Source organism: Peromyscus maniculatus, chromosome 3 (assembly GCF_049852395.1).
Source record: "Peromyscus maniculatus bairdii isolate BWxNUB_F1_BW_parent chromosome 3, HU_Pman_BW_mat_3.1, whole genome shotgun sequence".
Taxonomy (NCBI): domain Eukaryota; kingdom Metazoa; phylum Chordata; class Mammalia; order Rodentia; family Cricetidae; genus Peromyscus; species Peromyscus maniculatus.
Genome location: NC_134854.1, coordinates 145,449,143 through 145,470,596, shown reverse-complemented (window position 1 = coordinate 145,470,596; position 21,454 = coordinate 145,449,143). Strand labels below are relative to the sequence as shown.

Here is a 21,454-nt window from a genome sequence, read left to right as displayed (position 1 = left end):
TGGCAGGCGGAAGCCAGGGATGCCCTGACATGGCAGGCGGAAGCCAGGGGTGCCTTGACATAGAAGGAGGAGGCCAGGGATGCCCTGACATGGCAATGCACACCCAACCTCATGCAGATTTATACCCTGTCACTTCTCCATGATTTTCTCCTCAACTCAGCTAAGTCCACCCTTCATGGGGAATGAGGACTGCCAGAAGAAGTAAAGAATGGGTGCATAAAGGAAGAGTTCAGGACACAATTAGCACCAATGAGTAAAACCTGCAAAGTCATGGCTGCTAAGCAGTGTCTTAGACCCCTCCCCTCGCTGAGGCCTATCCAGGCCAGCCTGAAACAGACAGGAAAGGAAGACAATTTAGAGCTGAACGGTGGAAGCAGCATTGAGTTTCTCAGAGAGAAAGCTGAACTCGAATTTGAAACCTTTCTCTATAGCTACCACGGCCTCATCTTGCATCTTCAAATAGGAAAGAGGAGGGCATAGCCCATGGTGAGGGGCAGAAGACTGGGCAGTATATAACCAATAATAACAATAATATAATTAGAATAATAATAAAAGAACTAGGAGGGAACCGGAGAATGAGGAAGGAAAGGGGTTATCTTCGGCAGCATCTCGCGGTGGCTTCTCTGACAGAGAACAGACAGAAGCTATATATCTATATACAGGTTTGGGGAGGATGGGCGGGGACCGTTCTTCCGCCACGGTGAGAATCCACACCAGGCCTTGGGCTGATGTCCATCTGACTCACTAAGTGATCAAGTCCCAGTCGAAGTCGTCAGCAATCTCCTCAGTGGCACCAGGAGGCGGAACGGGCGGCCGCGGAACCATGTGGTGTGCTGTCAAGAAGAAAGACAGACCAGAAAGGAAGCTGGATGAGAAGCAAGTCCATCAGTCTAGATGGGGAGTGTTCTGCCCCAAGGACACCAGGAAGGACACAGGGACAGCACCAGACCGATCAGCCTGTGGTTCTTTCTGTTACAGACTGTTCATTCAGCGACACCTCAGGAAACATACCAAAGCACATGCCATAAACTCTGACAAAATAACTCAGGAAGGTGATCTCATATGAAACAGCAGCACAGAGAGTCACAGTTGTAGGGCACGGACAAAGAAGCAGGCGTCACCCTAAACACTGGAATACTGGGGCTGGAGAGATGGCTCAGAGGTTAAGAGCACTGGCTGCTCTTCCAGAGGACCTGGGTTCAGTTCCCAGCAACCACCAGAGATCTGGTGCCCTCTTCTGGAGTGCAGGCATACATGCAGGTGGAACAGTGTGTACATACATACATACATACATACATACATACATACATAAATACATCTTTAAAACAAAACTGAACTACTTGTGATCAAATAAAATGACAACAGTGAATTTTCTGAAATACATTTAAACATGAGAAATCTGTGCATGTGTACCATCTACAGGGGTTCACTGTCTCCCCACCATCAAAGACAGTTCAATCCCATGCTGAGGAAGCAACTCAGTGGTACAGTACTTGCCCAGCATACAAGAGTTTAACCCCAACACTGCAAAAAACAAATATTAAAAAAAAAAAAAAAAAAAAAAAAAGATAGTTTGCCCCCAGATCCCTGATACTATTGGGCAGGTGATAGGAAAACAGACATTCATTTCATTTGCCTGTCTTCCATCTGGATTCCAAAGTTGGACATAAACATCCCTCACAGTTATCTTTTACTAACGTTTATAATTTTACTTCTTTTCAGTATTGCAGTTACAAGGTAATTTTTTTAATTTTTAAAAATTATTTTACTGTATGTGTCTGTGTGTTTTGCCTGCATGTACGTCTGTGCATCACATTCACGCAATGCCAGCAGAGGCCAGAAGAGGGTATCAGATCCCCAGGAACTGGAGTTGTCGACCATTGTAAGCCATGTAAGCCATGTGGACGCTGGGAATCAAACCCAGGTCCTCTGGAATAAAAGCTAGTGCTCTTGACCACTGAGCCACCTCTCCAGTCCCAGAAGTAATTTTAAAGCAATCCCAAGTTAGAGGTGTAGCTCATAAGTGAAGCCCTTGTCTAGTGTGAGTGAGGCCCTGGCTCCACTCCCAGCACTATAAAACAACACAAATTTAATGAAATAAAACGGCCTTTCTTAGTCTCACCGGATGTACACCTCCCTAGAGGGTAGCGCGTCTCATCCTCCAGCCTTGGGAACCATGCCCTCACCCATTAGCAGGTGCAGACAGAAGGCAGAGAGAGGATTCCGAAAGAAAGCAAAACACTGAGAGATGAGTGTGCTTGCCTGCCGGTGAAACCCTCCCAGCTCTTACCTGGGCGACTGTATCCTGTTGTGTCCTGGGTGGAGATTGGGTACATAGGTGCTGGGCCAGGGTAGAGATGGGAGGCTTGTGGGTGCCCATAAGAGTTCACTGCCAAAGCAAAACAGAGTTACTTGACTAGGGGACTATTGTAGTCAACAAGGCAGGAAGAAAGAACATGCTCCCTGTCCCATCAGTCAGTTTTGATCTCCCAAACCAAGGCATGGAAAGGAACAGGCCGGCTGCTTCTGTGGTTCTTCAGGACCTCCCGCAGGAGTTCATTGAGTTGACAGATGTCAATAAACCGGTCCCAGGACTCAGCCTGGTCACTGCCTGTATGGTGCTTCCTCATTTCTCTTCTCCCTTCACCCTCCACTTCCCTCCCAGTCCACTTCTCTGGCAGCTTTGTGTGGTACCTTGGTTCATGGATGGCTCCGCTTTGCCACTGGTGAGAGCACAGGCGTCAGTGATGCGGGCAGGGGCAGGTGGTCGGTGGGAGCCCCCCTGCGGGGGCATGTGACCAGTCTGGGTGAGGAAGTGGTTGAGGGAGTCACACAGGTTGGCGATGTGGTGCTGGTCGAGGGTCCAGTTCTTCTGCTCTGCCTGCCGTAGACTCTCCATCAGCTCTACGATGAGAAGACCAGCCAGGCAACCCTGAGCAGCCAGCCACCAAAGCCACCACCACACCACCCTGGGCAGCCAGGCAGCCCTGAGCAGCCAGCCACCAAGGCCACCACCACACCACCCTGGGGCACGGCTCCCTCTCATCTTGGACCACCAGCATTGTGCACTAACAACAATGACTTATACCTTTTTCCGTTTTTGCTTATGTAAGTATATATTGAAATGTGATATGACAACAAGTATCATTAAATGGGCCAGGTTTTAATTAGTTTTTACTGCTTACTTTAACCTTATTCTGTACTCACAATTTTAGAATAAAATAGACTAGAAATAAGCCTACTCATTTCACTCTAGCTAAGGATGCTTCTTGCAAAACTGAAACTACTTTGTTGTTTTTCTTAAAGGGGAATCCCAAAATGACCATCCAGAGGCCAGGAGTTCATCTTTTTACAGTTTCGCCTTTCAACTTTCCATTCTGTTTGTTCCTTGCCAAATTTTTATTTTAATTTGCATCTCCCTGATGGATAAAAGTGTTCCAAGTGACTTAATGAATTCACTATCATCTCTGTCAGGAAGCATAACTACAAAACTGTGGTCCAGGGTCTGAATCCCCAAGAGCCTTTCCTCTTCCCCATGACAAAAGATGACAGGCATAAAGCATTGTAATATCTGAACAAGGGCAAACATCTGAGTCAAATCTGAAAACACTTATATCTTTCTTGTATAACATGCAGAAGTGATGAAAGTCTTGGTCCCACGCCCATTCGGGCATCACCGGGGTCCTAGGACCCCCCTTTGCCCCGGAGTGGACCTAAAGCGCTAACCTGAGAACTGGGACTGCTCAATGCTCGACCAGTTGAGCCGGTTCACCATTTTGAAGCTTTCCTTTAAGGAGTCGATATTGGAGCACCAGTCTGGAGGAAAGGCTGTGGAGAGAGAGGCAGGTAGTGAGGTAGTGTGGAAGAGAGCAGTCCACACATGCCAGTTTCTCACAGCTACCCACCCAGCTTTACAGCGGCATTGCCAAGAGAGCTGCGGACACTCCCTCACGGGAGATTCAGGAATGGTAGAGCGGCCTGTTCTTTTAGCATCAGCAGTTCATAGGCAAATATACAAACCAATGCTAATTCATCTATGAATATGAAACGGGAAACAACGAAATCCCCAACTCAATCCTCCGTACACAGGGCTTTGTGTAGCAACTTTTATCCGATGAAGGAAGAGGGTAAGAGACTGAACCTAAAAGACCAGCTGTTAGCTTTTCCACCCACGGCTCCTCCACGCCGGCAGAACTCGGTTCACTCACCCTCCTCCCAGCTTTCTCTGTCCCCTCCGTGCTCACCAAAGCCAGAGCTGTTGATGGGCGCCTGGCTCTGCGCTTGCTGCTGCGGCGGCTGCTGGGCAGGATGGGGGTGGGCATGGTGCTGATGAGGGTGGTAGCCTCCGTGCTGCAGTGGGGGAGGATGCATGGCCATCACACCGGGGGGTCCGTAGCCTTCGGCTCCAGCTGGTTTTCCCCCTGGTGTCGTACAACCATCGGGGCTGGGGGTGTGCAGTGGAGGGGCACCCCCTACAGCGGAGGGGCCCTGAGTGGGTGCCTGGGGCTGCTGGGGCTGTGACTGCTGGGGTGGCGGCGGCTGCGGCTGCTGTTGCTGCTGCTGCTGCTGCGGTGGTGGCTGCTGCTGCTGCTGCTGAGGTGCTGGCTGCTGGTACATGTAGTAGTTGTTAGAAGGCTGCATGTCTCCCAGGAGTGAGGAAAACCCTGCGGGGGGAGGAGGAAGTAGGTAAGCGATTTGAGCTATACAGTTTCACTAAATGACATCTCTCAGGATGAGAGAGCTCGGGCAGAAGAGTTGAAAGGACAAGAGCATATTCTGTGACTGCAAGCACCCTGTGTCCCTCCTTGGAGATAACAGACCGGAAAAGCAGTTAAATAAGAGGAAAGCTTTGACCCACTGGTGACCACGGAAATGTTAATAAAAAATTTAAAAAACCTCATTGGTGACCTTTCGTGCTACTTTTAGGGGATTTAGATATAGGGCTGGAATCATTTTCAAAGGAAGTCACATAGCAGATGAAATTTAAAAATTAAATTATAACTAAAACAAAGCTATTAAGCAAGCACAGCTTGCTCCTCCTGGTTGTCTCTGCAGCCCTCTACTGTCCTGCCTGCTGGTCTTCCACGACCAGGAAATGCAGCTTGGGTGGGAAGCAGCACACAGACTAATTGATTTCCCAAGCCAACTGGGCAAGGAAGAGCCAACTTAAAGCAGTAGCCTGCAGCCTGAGGCCAAGGCAGCTCAGGACGGCTAAGAATAAGCCATCAACTCTCAACCACTAAACCATCTCTCCAATCATTAAGTTTCTTAAAACATCATGAAATACTGTTCTTAAATTTTGTTTTCTGGCTGGGTGGTGGTGACGCACGCCTTTAATCCCAGCACTCGGGAGGCAGAGCCAGGCGGATCTCTGTGAGTTCGAGGCCAGCCTGCTCTACAGAGCAAGATCCAGGACAGGCACCAAAACTATACAGAAAAACTCTGTCTAAAAAAAAAAAAAAAAAGAAGGAAGGAGAAGGGAGAGAAGGGAACAGGAAAGGAGGATGGCAGAGGAGGTCTGGGAGGAGGAAGGAGCACGTAAACAAGGTGTAACAGAGCACACCTGTAATCCCAACTCTCAGGTGGGAGAAGAAGGATTAGAAATTCAAAGTCATCCTTGGCTACATTGTCTCAAGCTCAAGGGCAGCCTGGGCTATCTGCCATTCTGTCTCAATCTAACTTACTAACTGAAAAAGAAAAGTAAGTTATTTATAATAAAAAAGCAGAAGGATTCTTGGGGAAAGAGTACTACTACTGTCCCCTAGTGGTCACACTCTGAATGACTGGCTCACGGCCATAAAATCTCTACCCCAGAAGCAGAGGTGTGGCACAGTGGGAGAGCACTCACATAATACACACACAAGACCCTGGGTCGGACCCCAGCACTGGGGCAGGGAATGTGGGGGAAATCTCTGCCTCTGGATGGCCCTCCAATTCAGCTTGTGAAGATAATAACCCAGCGGCCCCTGAATCCGCTGTCTGGCACCAAACAATTTAGTCCTGTTTCCTCTGACAAGTAACCAGTTTACATATTAACACAAGAAACCAGGGCTGGCAAGATGGCACATTCAGGTACACGCTTTTGCCACCAAACCCAAGTTTGATCCCTGGGACCTATATGGTACAAGGAGAGAACTGACTCCCACAAATTGTCCCCTGACCACATGTGCCGTGGCACGTGTACTGCGCGCGCGCACACACACACACACAAACACACAAGCGCACATGCGCTAAAATGTAATTAAAAAAAAAAAAACAGAAAATTGGAAGAGAAGAGAATGTTACCACTTATTTGACAATATAAAGAGCCTTTAATCCCGGCACTCAGGAGGCAGAGCCAGGCAGATCTTTGTAAGTTTGAGGCCAGCCTGGTCTATAGCGTGTTCCAGACCAGCCAGGACTACGCAGAGAGACCTTGTGTCACAGAAAACGAGGAAAGCAGGAAAGGAGCTCTCAGGATGTCACCTGCCCGTCCTCGCCGCACTCACCGTGCTGGGAGGAGGAGGAGGAGGACCTCTCCAGCATGGACTTGTAGAGGTTGCGGAAGGACCAGCTTAGGTCCTGAAAGTTGATCTCTGAGTAGGAGAATTTGAAGTCGTGGTTGGTGTTGTAGAGGGGAGGGGCACCGTCTGTGCTTTCTCGGCCTGGAGCCCCTGCTGCGGCCACTGCTCCGCCATCCACAGACCCTGGGCCCTACAAAAACAGGTAAGGACGGGTAAGGACGGTGAGCTCCGTCCCTTCTGAACCAGCATAACCCTCCAAAGGCCACCAGGCTCTCAGGCCTGTCCCCGTCACCCTCTCCAGCTGACCCGTGGCACGGCGTCACCTGCTCTTCCTGGCCGGCTCCCGTCTTGAATCTGGCCTCCTTACCATCACTACCCACTCCTTCTCCAGGACCCTCCTAGGGTCCTCCTGCCTCCCCCTCCCGGCGGTGGCTTTCCTGGCTCTTGCTCTTCTCACCACTTATTTTCCTGATTTGCTCAAAATTCTGCCATCCCTTTGTCTCCTCCGTCGGCTCCCTCTCCTCCCTTCTGGCTGGGTTTCCCTCTTTTGCGTTTTTCTTCTTTCCCAATCTACCTGCCTAGCATATCCCGGGTCCTTAGCATGTAGCTGTGAAGAGAGCGGTATCCGAACCTACTCAACCATGCAGCGGTTGCCCCGGGCCTGCGTCCTACCTGGCTGTAGCTGGCCATGGAGGAGGGGCTCTGCAGTGACATCTGAGGATTCCCCTCATGAGGCAGCGAGGTTTCTCCACTCCCTGGAACACCTCCCCGGGGGCTTTTGCTGGCCTCCTGTTCTGGGGAGTCTTGGGACAGCTGAGAATTATGAAAGGAGAGAAAGCTATACGCAGAGGTGAACACCCACCCGAAGCCCATGAAAACGTCTCCCCTTTGCCGGTGTTAACCCACATTTACCACAGACATGACTAAAACCCAAGAAAGGGTGTCCCCAAGGGGAGAGAACTTACGTCATCATCTGGAGGGTGTCTTCTCTTCCGGGAAATGTCCGGGCAGGTGTCAATTGTCCAGTAAGAGCCCTGGAAGGAGAAGCCAACCCCACGGAGAAGAAAAGCATTACCTACAGACGTTCCCGTTGGAAACAAGTGCTCAGGAAGTTTCTTACAGCAGTCACGCTGAAAACGGGCGGGCGAGGCTGGGAATGCGACCCGGTGTAGAATGGTGGCCTAGCTCGGACAACGCCTCAGATTGGACTCCCCAGTACAGACCAGAAGAGAGGAAGAGGGAAGTGAGACCAAGCCGGAGAGAAGCCAAGGCAAGGAGGAGAAGGGAAGAAGCGGGCTGGGCGTCCAGACAGAGTCCTCGGGAGCCGGGAACCCGTGAGGAATGATCTGTCCCCAAGGTCACTCCCCAGTCCGAACACTAGCCTCAAAGGTCCCAACCGGGCAGACGAGCAATGGTAACTATGTTGAGAGCTGGAAATGGCCAGAAAGCCCTTTCTCCCTTACGACCTGAGGCAAAAGTCCAGTGGGCCTTAGCATCTGTCAAATGGGGAGAATGATGCCCCGCCCCCCTTGGAAGGCAAAACCTGAAGACTCTGCATAGAAAACCTTCCAAAAATTAGTGAGCAAACTGGGTATGCTGGCACACACCTAAAATCCCAGCACTCAGGAGGGACTAAGGCAGGAGGATGGCGAGTTCAAGACCAGCCTGGGCTACATAGCAAGACCTTGTCTCAAAAAAAAAAAAGAAAGAAAAGAAAAGAATGGGGGGGTGGGAGGAGGGAGGATGGGGGAATCTGTGGCTGATATGTGAAATTAAGTTAATTGTAAAATAAAAATATTACTAAAAAAAAAAAAAGCAGTGACTAAGCCAACATTTTACATGTAGGAACAAGAGCCACTACAGAGTGAGACTAACTCAAAAACAATAAGAGAGGCTGGCCACAGTGGTGCATGCCTTTGCTGTTTGTTTGTTGTTTTCTAAAACAGAGTCTCTCTATTAGGCCCTGGCTGTCCTGAAACTCTCTATGTAGACCAGGCTGGCCTTGTACTCAGAGACATCCACCTGTCTCTGCCTCCTGAGTGCTGAGATAACAGTGTGCCTCACCACGCCCATCTTGGTATATGCCTTTAATCTCACCACTCAAATCTCTGAGTTGGGGGCTAGCCAGGTCTACATATTAAGTTCCAGGCCTACACGGTGAGACTCTGTCTCAAAAGATAGGAAGAAAGAAAGAAAATAAGGAAGAAATGAGGGAGGGAAGGAGGGAGAAAAAGGAAGGAAGAGGAAAGAGAACCTCAAAATTAACTCTATCATAAACATCCCTATTAAAAACAAAAAGACTTCATCGTCTTCCTTAGTCACCCATTCTCGTGAGGAATCAGAAGCTTGGCAACCATGTTCTTCCTTTGAGGAAAAACAGAGATGCTTTGAAAATTAACACGGTTTCCTCCTCTAGGTAATTAGAACAGCCACAGGACTCTGAGTGTAAACTACCTCACTCTCCTTCCTTCTCCTTTGATTCCCCAGCGTCTCACCTTCCCAGGGTCATCCCGAGGTCTGGGCACCTTCCGGAAGCACTTGTTAAGAGAAAGGTTGTGTCGAATGGAATTCTGGGGAAGCAAAGAAGCAAGTTAGGTCGAGCATTGGGCAAACCACAGTATTTTCCAAAGGACACAGAAGAGCACACAGTGAAGTTCCAGGGCACATTCAGCACCTCCTCACTGTATTGCTGGAGGGAGCGACACACAGAAAGCGGAGGGTGTGAAAGGAAATCACCGAGTTAACTGGCCAGGGGCATGGCGACCAGGTGCTCCTGAGAGTTTATAGTTCTTCAGCCTTCCTACCAAAGTGACAACAGGTTATAAATGCCTCAAGCCAGGAGGGTCGCTGAGGTCAAGCCTAGCTTCATGATAGCGAGTTTCAGGACAGCCGGAGTTACATAGTAAGACCCTGTCTCAGAAAACGAACAGCAAAAATAGCCAGACATGGTGGCCCACACCTGTAAGCCCTGCACTCAGGAGACACAGGCAGGAAATTGGCCGCAAATTGGATGCCAGCCTGGTCTACAGTCACATAAGTTCTAGGGCAACCAGAACTGCATGAAAAGACCATCTCTCAAAAAATAAGCCAAGCGTAGGTGCATGCCTTTAATAAGCCCAGCTCTCAGGAGGAAGAGACCAGTGAATCTTTGTGAGTTTGATACTACTCTGGTTTACACAGTGAGTTCCAGGACAACTAGAACTGCAGGATGAGACCATGGGAGGTGGGGGGCTGACAGGCTGATGGTTCACCCTGGGGACCTGGTCCCTGAAACCCACATTCAGATGGAAGGGAAAGAATCAATCCTACAAAGTTATCTTCTGACTTCCACATCACAGCACACACACGCACACACCATGCACAAATACACACAATAATAATAATAAATTATAAGTAGGAGCTGGGGAGATGGTTCAGTGGATAAAATGTATAACACCCAAGCAAGAGACCTAAATTACCTAAGTTCAAATCTCCAAAATTCACATTAACTAGGCATAGCCAAGCACACCTGCAATCTCAGAGGTTTTAGGATTAGATGTGAAGTGGAGACATAAGAATCCCTGGAAGGAACCAGGCGGGGGGAGGGGGGAAGGTGGCTCACACCTTTAATTCCAGGACTGGGAGGCAGAGGCAGGCAGATCTTTGAGTTCAAGGCCAGCCTAGTCTACAGAGTGAGTTCCAGGCAGCCAGGTATACACAGAGAAACCCTGTCTTGAGAAAAAAAAAAGAAAAAGAAAAAAGAAAGAAAGAAAAAAACAAACAACAACAATAAAAAAGGCCAAAAAAAGAACACCTGGAAGATCACACTAGCCCGCCTGGCATAAAGCAGTGAACAATAGGGACCCTGCCTGAAACCAGCGGGAAGATGAGGATCATACACCAGGCTGTCCTCTAACCTCCATAGCCACACATGGTATGCATGTACTCACACTCTGCACACACGTCATAAACACACACACACCAACAAATAAGCACCTCAAATTCATATCTACCTCACTTCTCAATTCCCTCTGAAAAGCAAAAGAGCAGCATTTTTATACTGCTTATATATATGATGACAAGACCAAAATCATTCAGTGGGGAGATGGCCCCCTGAGCAAAGCTCACAAGTGTGAGGACTGATCCCCAGGACCCACATAAAGCCGGGAGCAGTAGGGTGCTCTGTAATACCCCCGCAGCTACACAGGGAACACTGTGTTGTCCTACAGCAAATGGGAGGCAGAGACAGTGCTCACGGTCACAGGCCTGCTACACATCACACAGTGTTAACAACCAAGAGACCCTGCCTCCAAGACAGAAGGCAAGGACCAGCACCCAAGGTTGTCTGCTGACCTCCACATGTGCTGTGGCACCCAACACCATGGCCCTCTAGTACCCTCACTAACACACAAAAACATGTATACACACACACACACACACACACACACACACACACACACACACAAAAAAAAAAAAAAAAAAAAAAAACAGCACAGATCAGCTCCGTTTCCTCAGTAACACTCAGAATGACCACATCTGGAGAAGAGGCAAGGCCGGAGTACGCACGTTGGGTACGTTTAGAGCTGCAGCCTAGCGGGGACACATTTACCAGGGGAAGATCGAATGCTTCCAACAGCCTCAGCTCATCATCTGGTTTGTAAGCCGGCTGGTGATTTATAGAGTGAGAAATCCACATTTAATTCCCACTTCTACTCGACAGCTGGCAAATGAGCTGCTGCTCCAAACGATTACAAGAAAGCCTGGCGTGGTGGCGCATGCCTGTCACCCGGTATTGGGAGGTCAAAACAGGAGAATCAGGAGTTCAAGGTCAGCTACAGCTACATCATGAGTTCCAGGCCAGGCCAGCCTGAGCCACAGTCACAAAATAAATAAATCCTTGAGGGCTTTTCTTGTCTTTGTTTGGGTTCTTCCTCCTCCTCCTCCTCCACCTTCTCTTCTTCCTCCTTCTTTTTCTTCTTTATGAGTTGGGGGTGGGTCTCACTATGTAGCCCTGGCTGGACTGGAACTTGCCATGTAGACCAGACTGATCTTGAACCCAGAGATCCACTCACCTATGCTTCCAAAGTGCTGGGATTAAAGATATATGTGACTAGGGCTAGAGAGATAGCTCAGAAGTTAAGAGCATTGGCTGCTCTTCCAGAGGTCCTGGGTTCAATTCCCAGCACCCACATGGTGGCTCACAACCATCTGTAATGAGATCTGGCGCCCTCTTCTGGCCTGCAGGTGTATATGCAGACAGAACACTGCATACATAATAAATAAATGGGTTTTTTTTTTTTTAAGGTATATGTGACTAAACCTGGCTTAAAAACATATAGTTTAACATCAACCTTCTTTCCATTATTTCTGTCTAACAACCTCGCTGCTTGCTTAGTGAACCTGCTATTGGTAAAGGACCTGGTTATTCTCTTTTTCTTACTATATACAATATTTCATGAAGACAAGGAAGCTACAGAAATTTGAGTTTCCTACCCAAGGAGGAGTCATGCCTTGCCTTGCTCAATGACTTGAACATTGCAGGGTGACAAGAAATCAAAGACTGCCCTTTGGGGGAACCAGAGAGTAAGAGGGTGTGGTCACCAACAGCACCTGAGATGGCATAACTACACTGACTGGCTGGCATCACCAGTGTTCCCATGATAAAGCTCGTGAAGAAGTTGATTAATGCTAAAGTAAATCAAAGCAGAGGCAGAAGAGAGGAGACCTTGAGTTTAGACATCCCTGAGACAGGTCGGAACGAGCCAGACCGGGTCACAGGAAGACACAAAAGTGGAGAGGAAGGCTGCTAGCAGCTAAGTACAAACCGGGCCACAGAAACAGTCCCACCTTCCAGCCAATGCCAGCGTTCTTGTAGTAGGGGAAGTTATCGCAGATCCAGCGGTAGATCTCACTGAGGGTCATCTTCTTGGCTGGAGAAGAGTTGATGGCGTAGGTGATGAGGGTGGCGTAGCTGTACCGCGGCTTGCCGTCTTGGTGGACTGCTGCCTCATCTTTGCTGAGGGTGGCGTTAGGATCCGTGGGAGAGCCTGGGGAACACTTTCGGCTGCCCCCTGGAGGCCCAGCCTGAGAAGCGCTCCCAAGCTTCTCAATACTAGCTCGGAGGGTCAGCTGGGGCAGCCAGTCTATGGAGGTGAGGCTGCTCTCTAGGTCGGAGGCCATTGTACTTCTGGGTTCTGCAGGGAAGAGGATAAAGTGGGGAGGAAAGCAGATCAATTTCCCGTTTACTGGGGCAAGAGCTACTCCACGTCCAATCTATACGGCAAGCAGTTTCTTCCCACTTTAATGCCCACTGGAGAACCGCTCCTGAGATGACCCATGATCCCAAGTGCAAGTACCACCAGCCACCCACCGGATGACAGAGTGCTTCAGACCCCACATCTTATTGGAGAGTGTGACCACAAGGCCTCTCCCTTCACGCAGGATCAGATCAACACCCCACAAAAACTGAACTATTCCCTCAATTCTCCTTATAGCCCCACAACACAGTATTTTTAAACTCTATATAAGAATAAGTTAGAAGAAAAAAATCCACCCCACTTAGACAGCAGGTAAAATTAGCTGAAGTCCATTCTCCAATTACACGACACTTGTATGTTTATATATAGCATCCACAAGTACACAGCAATTGCACATATAAGACAGTCTGAGCAAACACAAGCATGCACCAGTGAAGCATACATCACCACTCCCAAAGATGCTTTGTACCGAACAAGAGCACTCAGCCTTGTGCCACACACACGTCCAACGTAAGGTATATTAGACATATCCCAAGGGCAGGTTCTAACAACTGAGGGGTGGGGGGTCTGGGTGCACAGGTCTGTAAGCTCAGAGGCCGAGGCAACAGGATCACAAGTTCAAGGCCCGCCTGGGCTACACAGTGAGTTCACAGGCAGCCTAGGCAATTTAGTGAGACCCTATCTCAACATAAAAAGTTCAAAAGACAGGGGCAAGAGATGGCTCAGTTTAGAGCACTTGTCGTTCATGCAGAGGATTTGAGTTCCGTTCTCAACACTCACAACCATCTATAAACTCCCATTCCAGAGAATCCAACACCCTCTTCTAGGCTCCTAGAGCATGAGGCACACACACACGTTACACATACATACATAAAAATAAAATAACTTTAAAAAAGAAATTAAAAAACAAAAGGGGGCTGAAGGTGTAGCTCTTGCTTGAGACCCTGGGTTCGGTCCCCGGCACCATAATAAATAAATAAATAAATACATAAATAAATAAATAACCAAATAATGACACCCTGCAACAGCAAGATACAAGATTCACACATGGGCAGTGAGCAGCGCGCACACAGAGGTCACAACATGTACGCGGCATACATTACCAAACAAAGTCACACAGAAGAAACAGATCCTGAGTACACAGCTACCCTCACACCTTTAAAGCTGCCCCTAGCAGGCTCCCGCCCACAGACACGAGCACCAGGAAGAAGTCATCAGCAAGGACCTCCCACCTCCAGGCCTGCTGGGCTTCACCAAGCCAGGGAGACACCCAGCTGTGTGCACACCGGTAACAATCAGATAGCCTGGCTAAAAATAGCCTCCGTGGGGCTAAGAGATGGCTCCCCTTCCCCGCCCTTCCCCTCCCTCCTTCCTTCCCAGCCAGGCACGCAGACGGGCTGCACCTCCATGCAAACTCCTAGAGCTACGATTCCGCCCACGCCTGATGTTTGCCGGTCCTGCCGCCAACCAAACCGCCTAGGCGCTCACCACCAGGGAGGTGTAGCTAGTGGCATGTTGGTGGAGGAAGGTGAAAGATGGGGGAAGCTGTATTGCAGGGTCCACAAAGGCTGACAGGAACCTCTGCGTAGCCGTGCGGCACTTCCTTGGCAGAGCCGAGGCCAGCGAGCCCCAAGCACTGGCTGTCTAACAGGTCTGTGCCTGCACAGATGCCAGATGCCAGGGAGCATGCCTTGCTCAGGCGCAGCAGGACAGCGCTCTGCACCAGCCAAGGCTACCCCGCAGAACTTAGAACGCTGGTGAGAACCCTGTTCTGCGGGTGATGGATGTCTCTCTCAGTCCGTAGCCAAAAGGTGCCCAACCAGATGAGTCACGGGTGAGGATGCGCAGACTCACTCTTGGCAGGCCCGAACTCTGTCTCAAGCAGGACCCCTCTCTTCACCCCAGCACACCACGTACCTTTCTGGCCCTGTTGCATCCCAAGCTGAGGTTTCGCCATAGACACTTGCCCTCTCCCTACAGGTCAGACTTCTCATTCACTCCCCTCCTGACCAGGTCCCACCCTTGAAATCAACCTGTGCTCACATGTTACCTGGCCCAGAGCTCCCAACCGGCAACACGCCTAGTCCACAAAGCTGAAGGAAACATCTTCTGTGCCTCAAGGGGCTAGGCAGCAAGAGACCTACCTGCACCCCAAGAGTTGCTGGAGCAGAGAAAAGCAATGGGGCTGTGTTAACCTGTGTTAATGGTAACCTGTACCAAGAAAGCCTTCCCATTCAGCCTTAGCTTTCTCCTCACCAGCGCCAACCTTCTCACCCTAATATCGCCACCTTGCCCCAAACCCTGGAGACTTGGAAAACAATAGGGACATGTCATCACTCCAGGAAGCCACACACCTTCTAACCTTTTGCTGTGTCCAAACATCCCAGCCTCTGAACTGCAGCAGGGAGCTTGGGCAGTGTCTGTTCCTTAGCTGAGTTCTCTAAGATCAACGGTGACATGCCAATTAGCAAATTCTCAAAGACCAAGTTCATCCCTAGAAAGATAGTACCCTGCTCCCTAGTCAATCAGCCACTGGCCTCCTCCACCCAGGGTGTGTGTGTGTGTGTGTGTGTGTGTGTGTGAAGTCTGTTGTCCACACTGGTCTCAAACTCCTGGACTCAAGCAATCCTCCTGTGTTGCCTTCCCTGGGTCTACAGGGCATCAGTCCAGCCTAGTCCCTATTATCTCCTGCTAAATAAGCCTGGAAAATCTCATCTTTAGGGCCAGAAAATTTCAGTTATTTCCTCTGAAATGCTCTCAACCCCAACCTGGAGCACGAGGGTGGATTTGAAGTATGTAGAGGCCTTACATTTGACACATGCCAACCACCAGGGATTCCTGAAAGGGAGACACTACCTGCCTCTTCTAGCTCTTTCCAGCTGTCCTGCGCCCTTCCACACAGTAGGACCCTGGGGTTAGATGCCTTTCTCCACTACCCTCCCAGGCAGCCCTCCGTCCAAATGCAAACCTCAGCTCTGGGTACATTCCAGCATAGCTCCACAAAGCTCACAGGGCCTGGTCCTCCTGGTCTCCCGGCACTCTGCTAGCCTGGCTCACTTCCTTACTCCCTCACTTCCCCATTCATAAAGGGTAGTGAAGACTGACTGAGCTTCCTCCATCCTATTCCCAACCCCAACACTGACTCACTAAGTGCCCCTAGCCACCCCTCGCACCCTGATGAAGTCTCGATGCCTCAGTTTCCCCCTCCAGTAAAAGAAATGAAGTCATAGCCCCTACCGAGGCTGCATCCCTGGAGGGACAGGAACGAAGCTAATGAGCTCGTAGCTGCCACACATTCCACACTCCCCAAAATAATGGCACAAGGCTAATGTCCAGGCTATTATTAGAAAAGCTAACAAGAGGTGGCTCCATTTCTCAGGCCAGCCAACCTAGTTACCCAGACCTCTCTCCAGGTGGGCCTCGTGCCACTGGGCTCAGGCAGAACCTGAGTCAGGCCACATTCTTCTCCTCGGCATGCTGGAAGACTGAAAGGAAATACACACAGAATCTGGGAAAGGCGGCCAAAGGGCAGGCTCCATCACATCCACGGGACAGCTAACGAAGACTACAGTGCTGGGAAAAGGCCGAACACCAAACAAAGGCAAACAGAAAGGCTTCTTGGGGAATGAACGGCCGGAGGTATGGGACCCGAAAGAGCCACAAGAACCTGCGCTGTGTACTGCCCAATTTACCCAAACAGCTAGTAACTGTTCTCCATGAGGTACCCAAGTCAGGTACCCAGGAGGGATAACTTCCTGGCCTGTACGTAATGCCAAAGCTAACAGGGCAGTGATAGAGTGTATCCTGTGATCAGCCACATTGCCCGGGTTCTAAGCCCAGCTCTGATGGACAAGTCGTTTAACATCTCTGTATCTTAATTTCTAGCTCTGTAAAATAAAATTAAAAATTCTAAAAAGTTAGATACAGTGACTCAAGCTTGTATGTACTCCTAGCACTCTGGGAGGATGAAGCAGGAGGATTGCCATGAGTTTGAGCCAGCCTGAGCTGCATAGTAAGCTCAAGGTCAGCCACGGCTACATAGAGACACTGTCACACACACACACACACACACACACACACACACACACACAAATCTAAACTTTTTTTTTAATTTTTTTTTTTTTGTTTGTTTCTCAAGATGGGGTTTCTCTGGGTAACCCTGGCTATACAGACTACACAGATGTCCTGGAACTAACTCTGTCCAGGATGTCCTCAAACTCAGATATCCGCCCGCCTCTGCCTCTAGTGCTGGGATTAAAGGTGTGTCCCACCACCCAGCTTAAAATTCCTTTAAATAAAAATTAACTGTTCCTAAAGAGTTGTTGTGAAGATTGTCTAATATTTCTTAATATGCTTAAAGCACTTAGTAAGTGAACCTTTATTTTTGAATAAAGAAAAAAAAAAGAGTATCAGTAGGCTTGTATGCATGGCTCAGTGTGTTTAACATGCACATGCTGCCCAAAGTTCAGCACCAAGCACCGAAGTGTTTTTCTGTTTTGTTTTGGTCTTGGTGGCGCACACCATTAATCCCAGCACTTGGGAGGCAGAGGCAAGCAGATCTTTGTGAGTTCGACGCCAGCCTGGTCTACAGAGCGAGATCCAGGAAAGGCACAAAGCTACACAGAGAAACCCTGTCTTGAAAAACCAAAAAAAAAAAAAAAAAAAGAACACTAGCTGTTTTTCCAGAGGACCTGAATTTAATTCCCAGCACCCACATGGTGGCTCACATCTATCTGTAACTGTAGTCCCCATGGGATGATTCCCTCCTCTGGTGTGCATACTTGCAGAGAAAATAGTATATATATATATATATATATATATATATATATATATATATATGATACATAATGTCATTTTAAAAAAGAAAAGAGAATGTCAAAAATTATAGCAGATCATAGAGGCAGCATTAAAAATATCAAAGGTGCAAGGTATCAAATCTCAAAGTCTGTCAGGACATCTGAATTTCAAACGTTTCCTTCGAGTTCATATCAACCCAGTACTGATTAATATAGGATCCGGGAAACCTCCCAGGATGAAGGGATGGGGGAAATATCATCCCGTCTTTCGAGGGGATTTAGATGCAAGATACAGTCTGGAAAACAGAACCCTCCAAATCACAGTTAATCCGACCCGCCCCACAGTGATTCCTATCCCAGCAGGGCCAGCTGAATGAGTGGGTCCGCCTGGGGCAGCTACAGGACAGTGCACACTGAGCCACTCAGAAGTGGCACTCCAGCATCTGGCAAAGAGCTGTGTAAGAAACAGGCCACGGCTACACCAGAGACATCCGCTTTTCAAAAGTGGGAGAGGCAGTCCTAGACATGGAAGTAAAGGATCCCCATCTTTTTAAAGACTGGGGGTAACCACAATGAAGCTCTCCTACCTGTCCCGGAAGAAACAGGCCCAAACAGAGAAAGGGCTGCCCGCTGCCAGGGATGACGGCCTGACTGCCAAGAGGAGACCATGAGAATTCCCACTGGTGGGGGAGGGGGGCGGCTAAGCTTTCCTCCCACTGGTCATCTGCACCCTCACCTCTCCTAGGTCCTGGCAGAGGGTCACCTGCTTCTACATGCCTGCCAGAAATGATTCTAAGGGCTCAGAGAGCAGTCTGAGAACACCAGTGTACCCTTCTCCATGTACATACTCACAACACAGACACTAAGCCACATTCATTTCCACTGAGAAACGTGTACTTCATTCTGCGGCACGGCCATCAAACCCGTGGACCACAGCTCTGTTTCACACACCACCACCACCACGGCCATCAAACCCGTGGACCACAGCTCTGTTTCACACACCACCACCACCACCACCACAGAAACCTCCAGGATCAAGCGGACGGCAGAGACTTGAGCAGCCTGTCCATGGCCCACCTAGGGAGGCAGACACTGAAACCCACGGGGAGGAAACCCCATACAGAAGATGAGGCATGGTCCAATGACCAGGCCGGAGAGCAGGCCGGCAGGTAGTGACCTCGGGTTAAAACTCAGAGCTCCACTACAGACAGAGCCCTGGCTCAACCAGGAAAATTCCTCGGTGCCTTTTCTCCTGCTTTTTCTAAAGAGTCTGGATTTTGATGATTCCTTAAGGTAGGATGAAAATTTTCACCACAAGGTTCCTGGGACCCAGAACTAAACAAGAGGACAGGAAGAGAGATGATGAGACCAGTAGATGTTTTCCTGGAAGCAAACTCTAAAACACTCCACGGAGGTCCGACCTCCCCGGTGGTCAACTCAAGCAGACGAGGTGTGGGGGAAACTGGGAAACACTGTCTGCCTCCTAGCCCCAGTCTCATTTTTCCTGGCAGGCCACTTGTAGGGGACTAAGGCAGAGCCAGTGTCTAGAAAGACTTCAGCCCACCAGAGTGCACTACCCTAGACAGTGTTTTTCTCACCTCGGGACATGTGGATTCACATTTCCCCTTGGATGGCAGATATCCAGCCTGAAGCAGGGATGTCAGAAGGGCCTCCTGGTAGCCAAGATAGAGAGAGTGGGTGGGGACAGACTGACAGACAGGCAAACTGTCAGTGTATCAGACTGGAAGGAAGACCTCTGCTGGCCATTAAGCTGACGAAGGCATGCCCTAGACAAGACACAAGATGCCCCCATGACTTTCCAGCAGGTCCACTCACCGGAGGACAAGACCGGAAGGCGGAGAGTGCGGTGGGATTCTGGCTGTGCCGTGTCCTGCATTACTAACAGTAACCATGGCGTCCTGAAAACGCACCTGTTGTCTGTTCTCAGTACAGAGCATCCACTTCTCTAGGAACTGCAAATGACCCATCCCTTTGGTCTCCAAAATCTAAAAAGCCCGTTTCTCAGAGTCTCTGCAACAACATGTGGGTTTCAGTTGCAGAAGCTCCATCAGAAGACATTTCCCAGGAGACTCTGCCTTCCACAGGAATGAACCCCAAGATCCACCATTTCAGCTCCCCATACCTACTGGTGCGTAAAGACCACAGAGAGAAAGATGCAAGAAAGCACTAACCTGCCTCCAAGGTTCCCCCGGCCGCCACCGGAGGAAACCACCTGGTACAGAAGTTTGAGGTTGCAGGGATTCCCCTCTTCACAGGTGGGTGACAGGTCTCATCCTCTGTGACTCTTCCGGTGCCTGGCGGAGCCTCCCAAGCTGGAGCGGGGCACTGAGTCCCCCAAGGAAGAGGAGCCGAAGGAGGAGGAGGGGGAGAGGGAGGACCTACCTGGGGAAGGTGGCACACCCCCCACACCCTGCCTGCTACCCTAGGGAGGAGGGGAGGAGCCTCTCCCAACCAGGAGTTGTCTCCTCCCCTTTGGGGGAATCCCCCTCCCCCCCAAACTGGATCTTTCAGGGGCTGAGGGCTCTTTCTGTCTGCTGGAGATCTGAGCTGAGGGGCTCTGCCCGGGTCCACTGTCTAGGTGCACGGAAGTTGGGGGGCGAGAGGTCTTCCACTTCTCCAGCAAACTGGAACGGACTGCTGGCGGTTCCCTGGAGGGTCCTGGCTTGTGCGTGTCAGGACGCCTCTCCGCGGTGAGTACTGGGTGGGATGCGGGGTGCCTACTCCACAGGCACGGCTCCCTTTCTCTCTGCCTCCAAAGTCCCGAACTGTCTGGAGTGCGTTGAGGAGTCGGGGCGGTCTCCCTCCGGGTCCTTCAGGTCCCACTGCCCTTCCCGACTTCTGGGGGTCTCCTCCAGAGCCAGCGTGGGAGGGACAGCGCGTGCCCTGCGGCGATCTCTCCTGGCTGTCCCGGGAGTGCGGAGGGTCCTCCTTCCCACGGGAGAAGGAGCAGGTCCCGGCGCCCGGTGCCCCGAGGGTGGGGTCCACGCACTCCGGCTCGCGCCCGGCCGGCCTGGGCAGCAGAGTCCCGGAGGCCGCGGTCCCGGCTCCCGTCACCCGCTGCCGGGCGGCAGCGCCTCCCCAGTCGCGTCCCCCGTCCGCCGCGCTTCCCCGCGCGTGGGGCTCCCCGCGCTGCCACCACCGGGGCTCCGGCCGGTCGGGGTTCCCGGGAGCCGGCAGGCGGACGGAGCGCGTCGGGGCTCGGCTCGGGCTCGGCTCGGCTCCGCTGCAGGCCCCGGCTCCTCCCCGGCCTCGGCGCCGCGCTCCGCGCCCCTCCCCCTCCCGCCGCCGCGGCCACCGCCTCCCGGCGCGGGTTAAGGAGGATCGCGGGTCCCCGCAGCCCGCCGGTCGCCGGCCCTCCGCACCCGGGCGCCAGCGGTGCCAGCGTCCACGCTAAGCGCCACGCAGACCTCTCATTGTGCTGTGGTCTCCTCCTAGACGAGCATTCCCGGTTTTCTGAGGAACGGATTTGATGGCTTCTCTCTTTCTCTTCCAGACCGCTCATAAAGGGTTATGGAGCCTGGCGTGAAGTTAAAGTTTACTCCTATCCTGGAGGTCAGTGGCTGCTCCTTGGATCAGTGGACGTATGAAAGGATAGATGAGCTTGTTAGAGAGAAATAAGCAGCGGGAGATGGGGTCTCGTGTTAGCTCCTGCTCTGTAAACTTGTGCAAGGCCCTTGTTTCTGGAGTCCTAGGTCCCGAAGAGGGGACTTTGGATACTCCGGCCTGCCTACTAATATGGATGTCGCAGTCACCAAAGGAAACGATTTGTGTGGAGATGCTCTTTAAAACCGTACACTATACAAAGGGTGCAAAGCATGATTATTAATTTCCCCCTTGACATGCCTATAAAATATTTTTGACCTTTGTCCTAACTTCAAGTGACATTCCTATAAAACAT

At 50.6% G+C, this 21,454-nt stretch overlaps 1 protein-coding gene across 11 annotated transcripts; it reads right to left on the bottom strand.

Annotated features, from left to right (window-relative positions):
• Positions 1-513: 513 nt before the first annotated feature.
• Foxj2 (forkhead box J2) lies at positions 514-19,865 on the bottom strand. Of its 11 annotated transcripts, none has more exons than XM_076567925.1 (13): positions 19,728-19,865; positions 19,372-19,566; positions 19,134-19,208; positions 12,330-12,676; positions 8,999-9,073; positions 7,469-7,537; positions 7,176-7,316; positions 6,489-6,693; positions 4,245-4,664; positions 3,727-3,828; positions 2,695-2,904; positions 2,291-2,389; positions 514-833 (listed from the first exon to the last, which is right to left on the bottom strand). In XM_076567925.1, the coding sequence occupies exons 3-13, from the start codon at positions 19,141-19,143 to the stop codon at positions 745-747; spliced, it is 1,767 nt and encodes a 588-aa protein (XP_076424040.1). In that variant the 5' UTR covers positions 19,144-19,208; positions 19,372-19,566; positions 19,728-19,865; the 3' UTR covers positions 514-744. The 11 variants fall into 11 exon arrangements, with proteins under 11 accessions (XP_076424040.1, XP_042129986.2, XP_076424039.1 ...); XM_042274052.2 differs by having other exon boundaries at positions 4,209-4,664; positions 19,134-19,322; positions 19,467-19,566; XM_076567924.1 differs by having other exon boundaries at positions 19,134-19,322; positions 19,467-19,566.
• Positions 19,866-21,454: the final 1,589 nt, after the last annotated feature.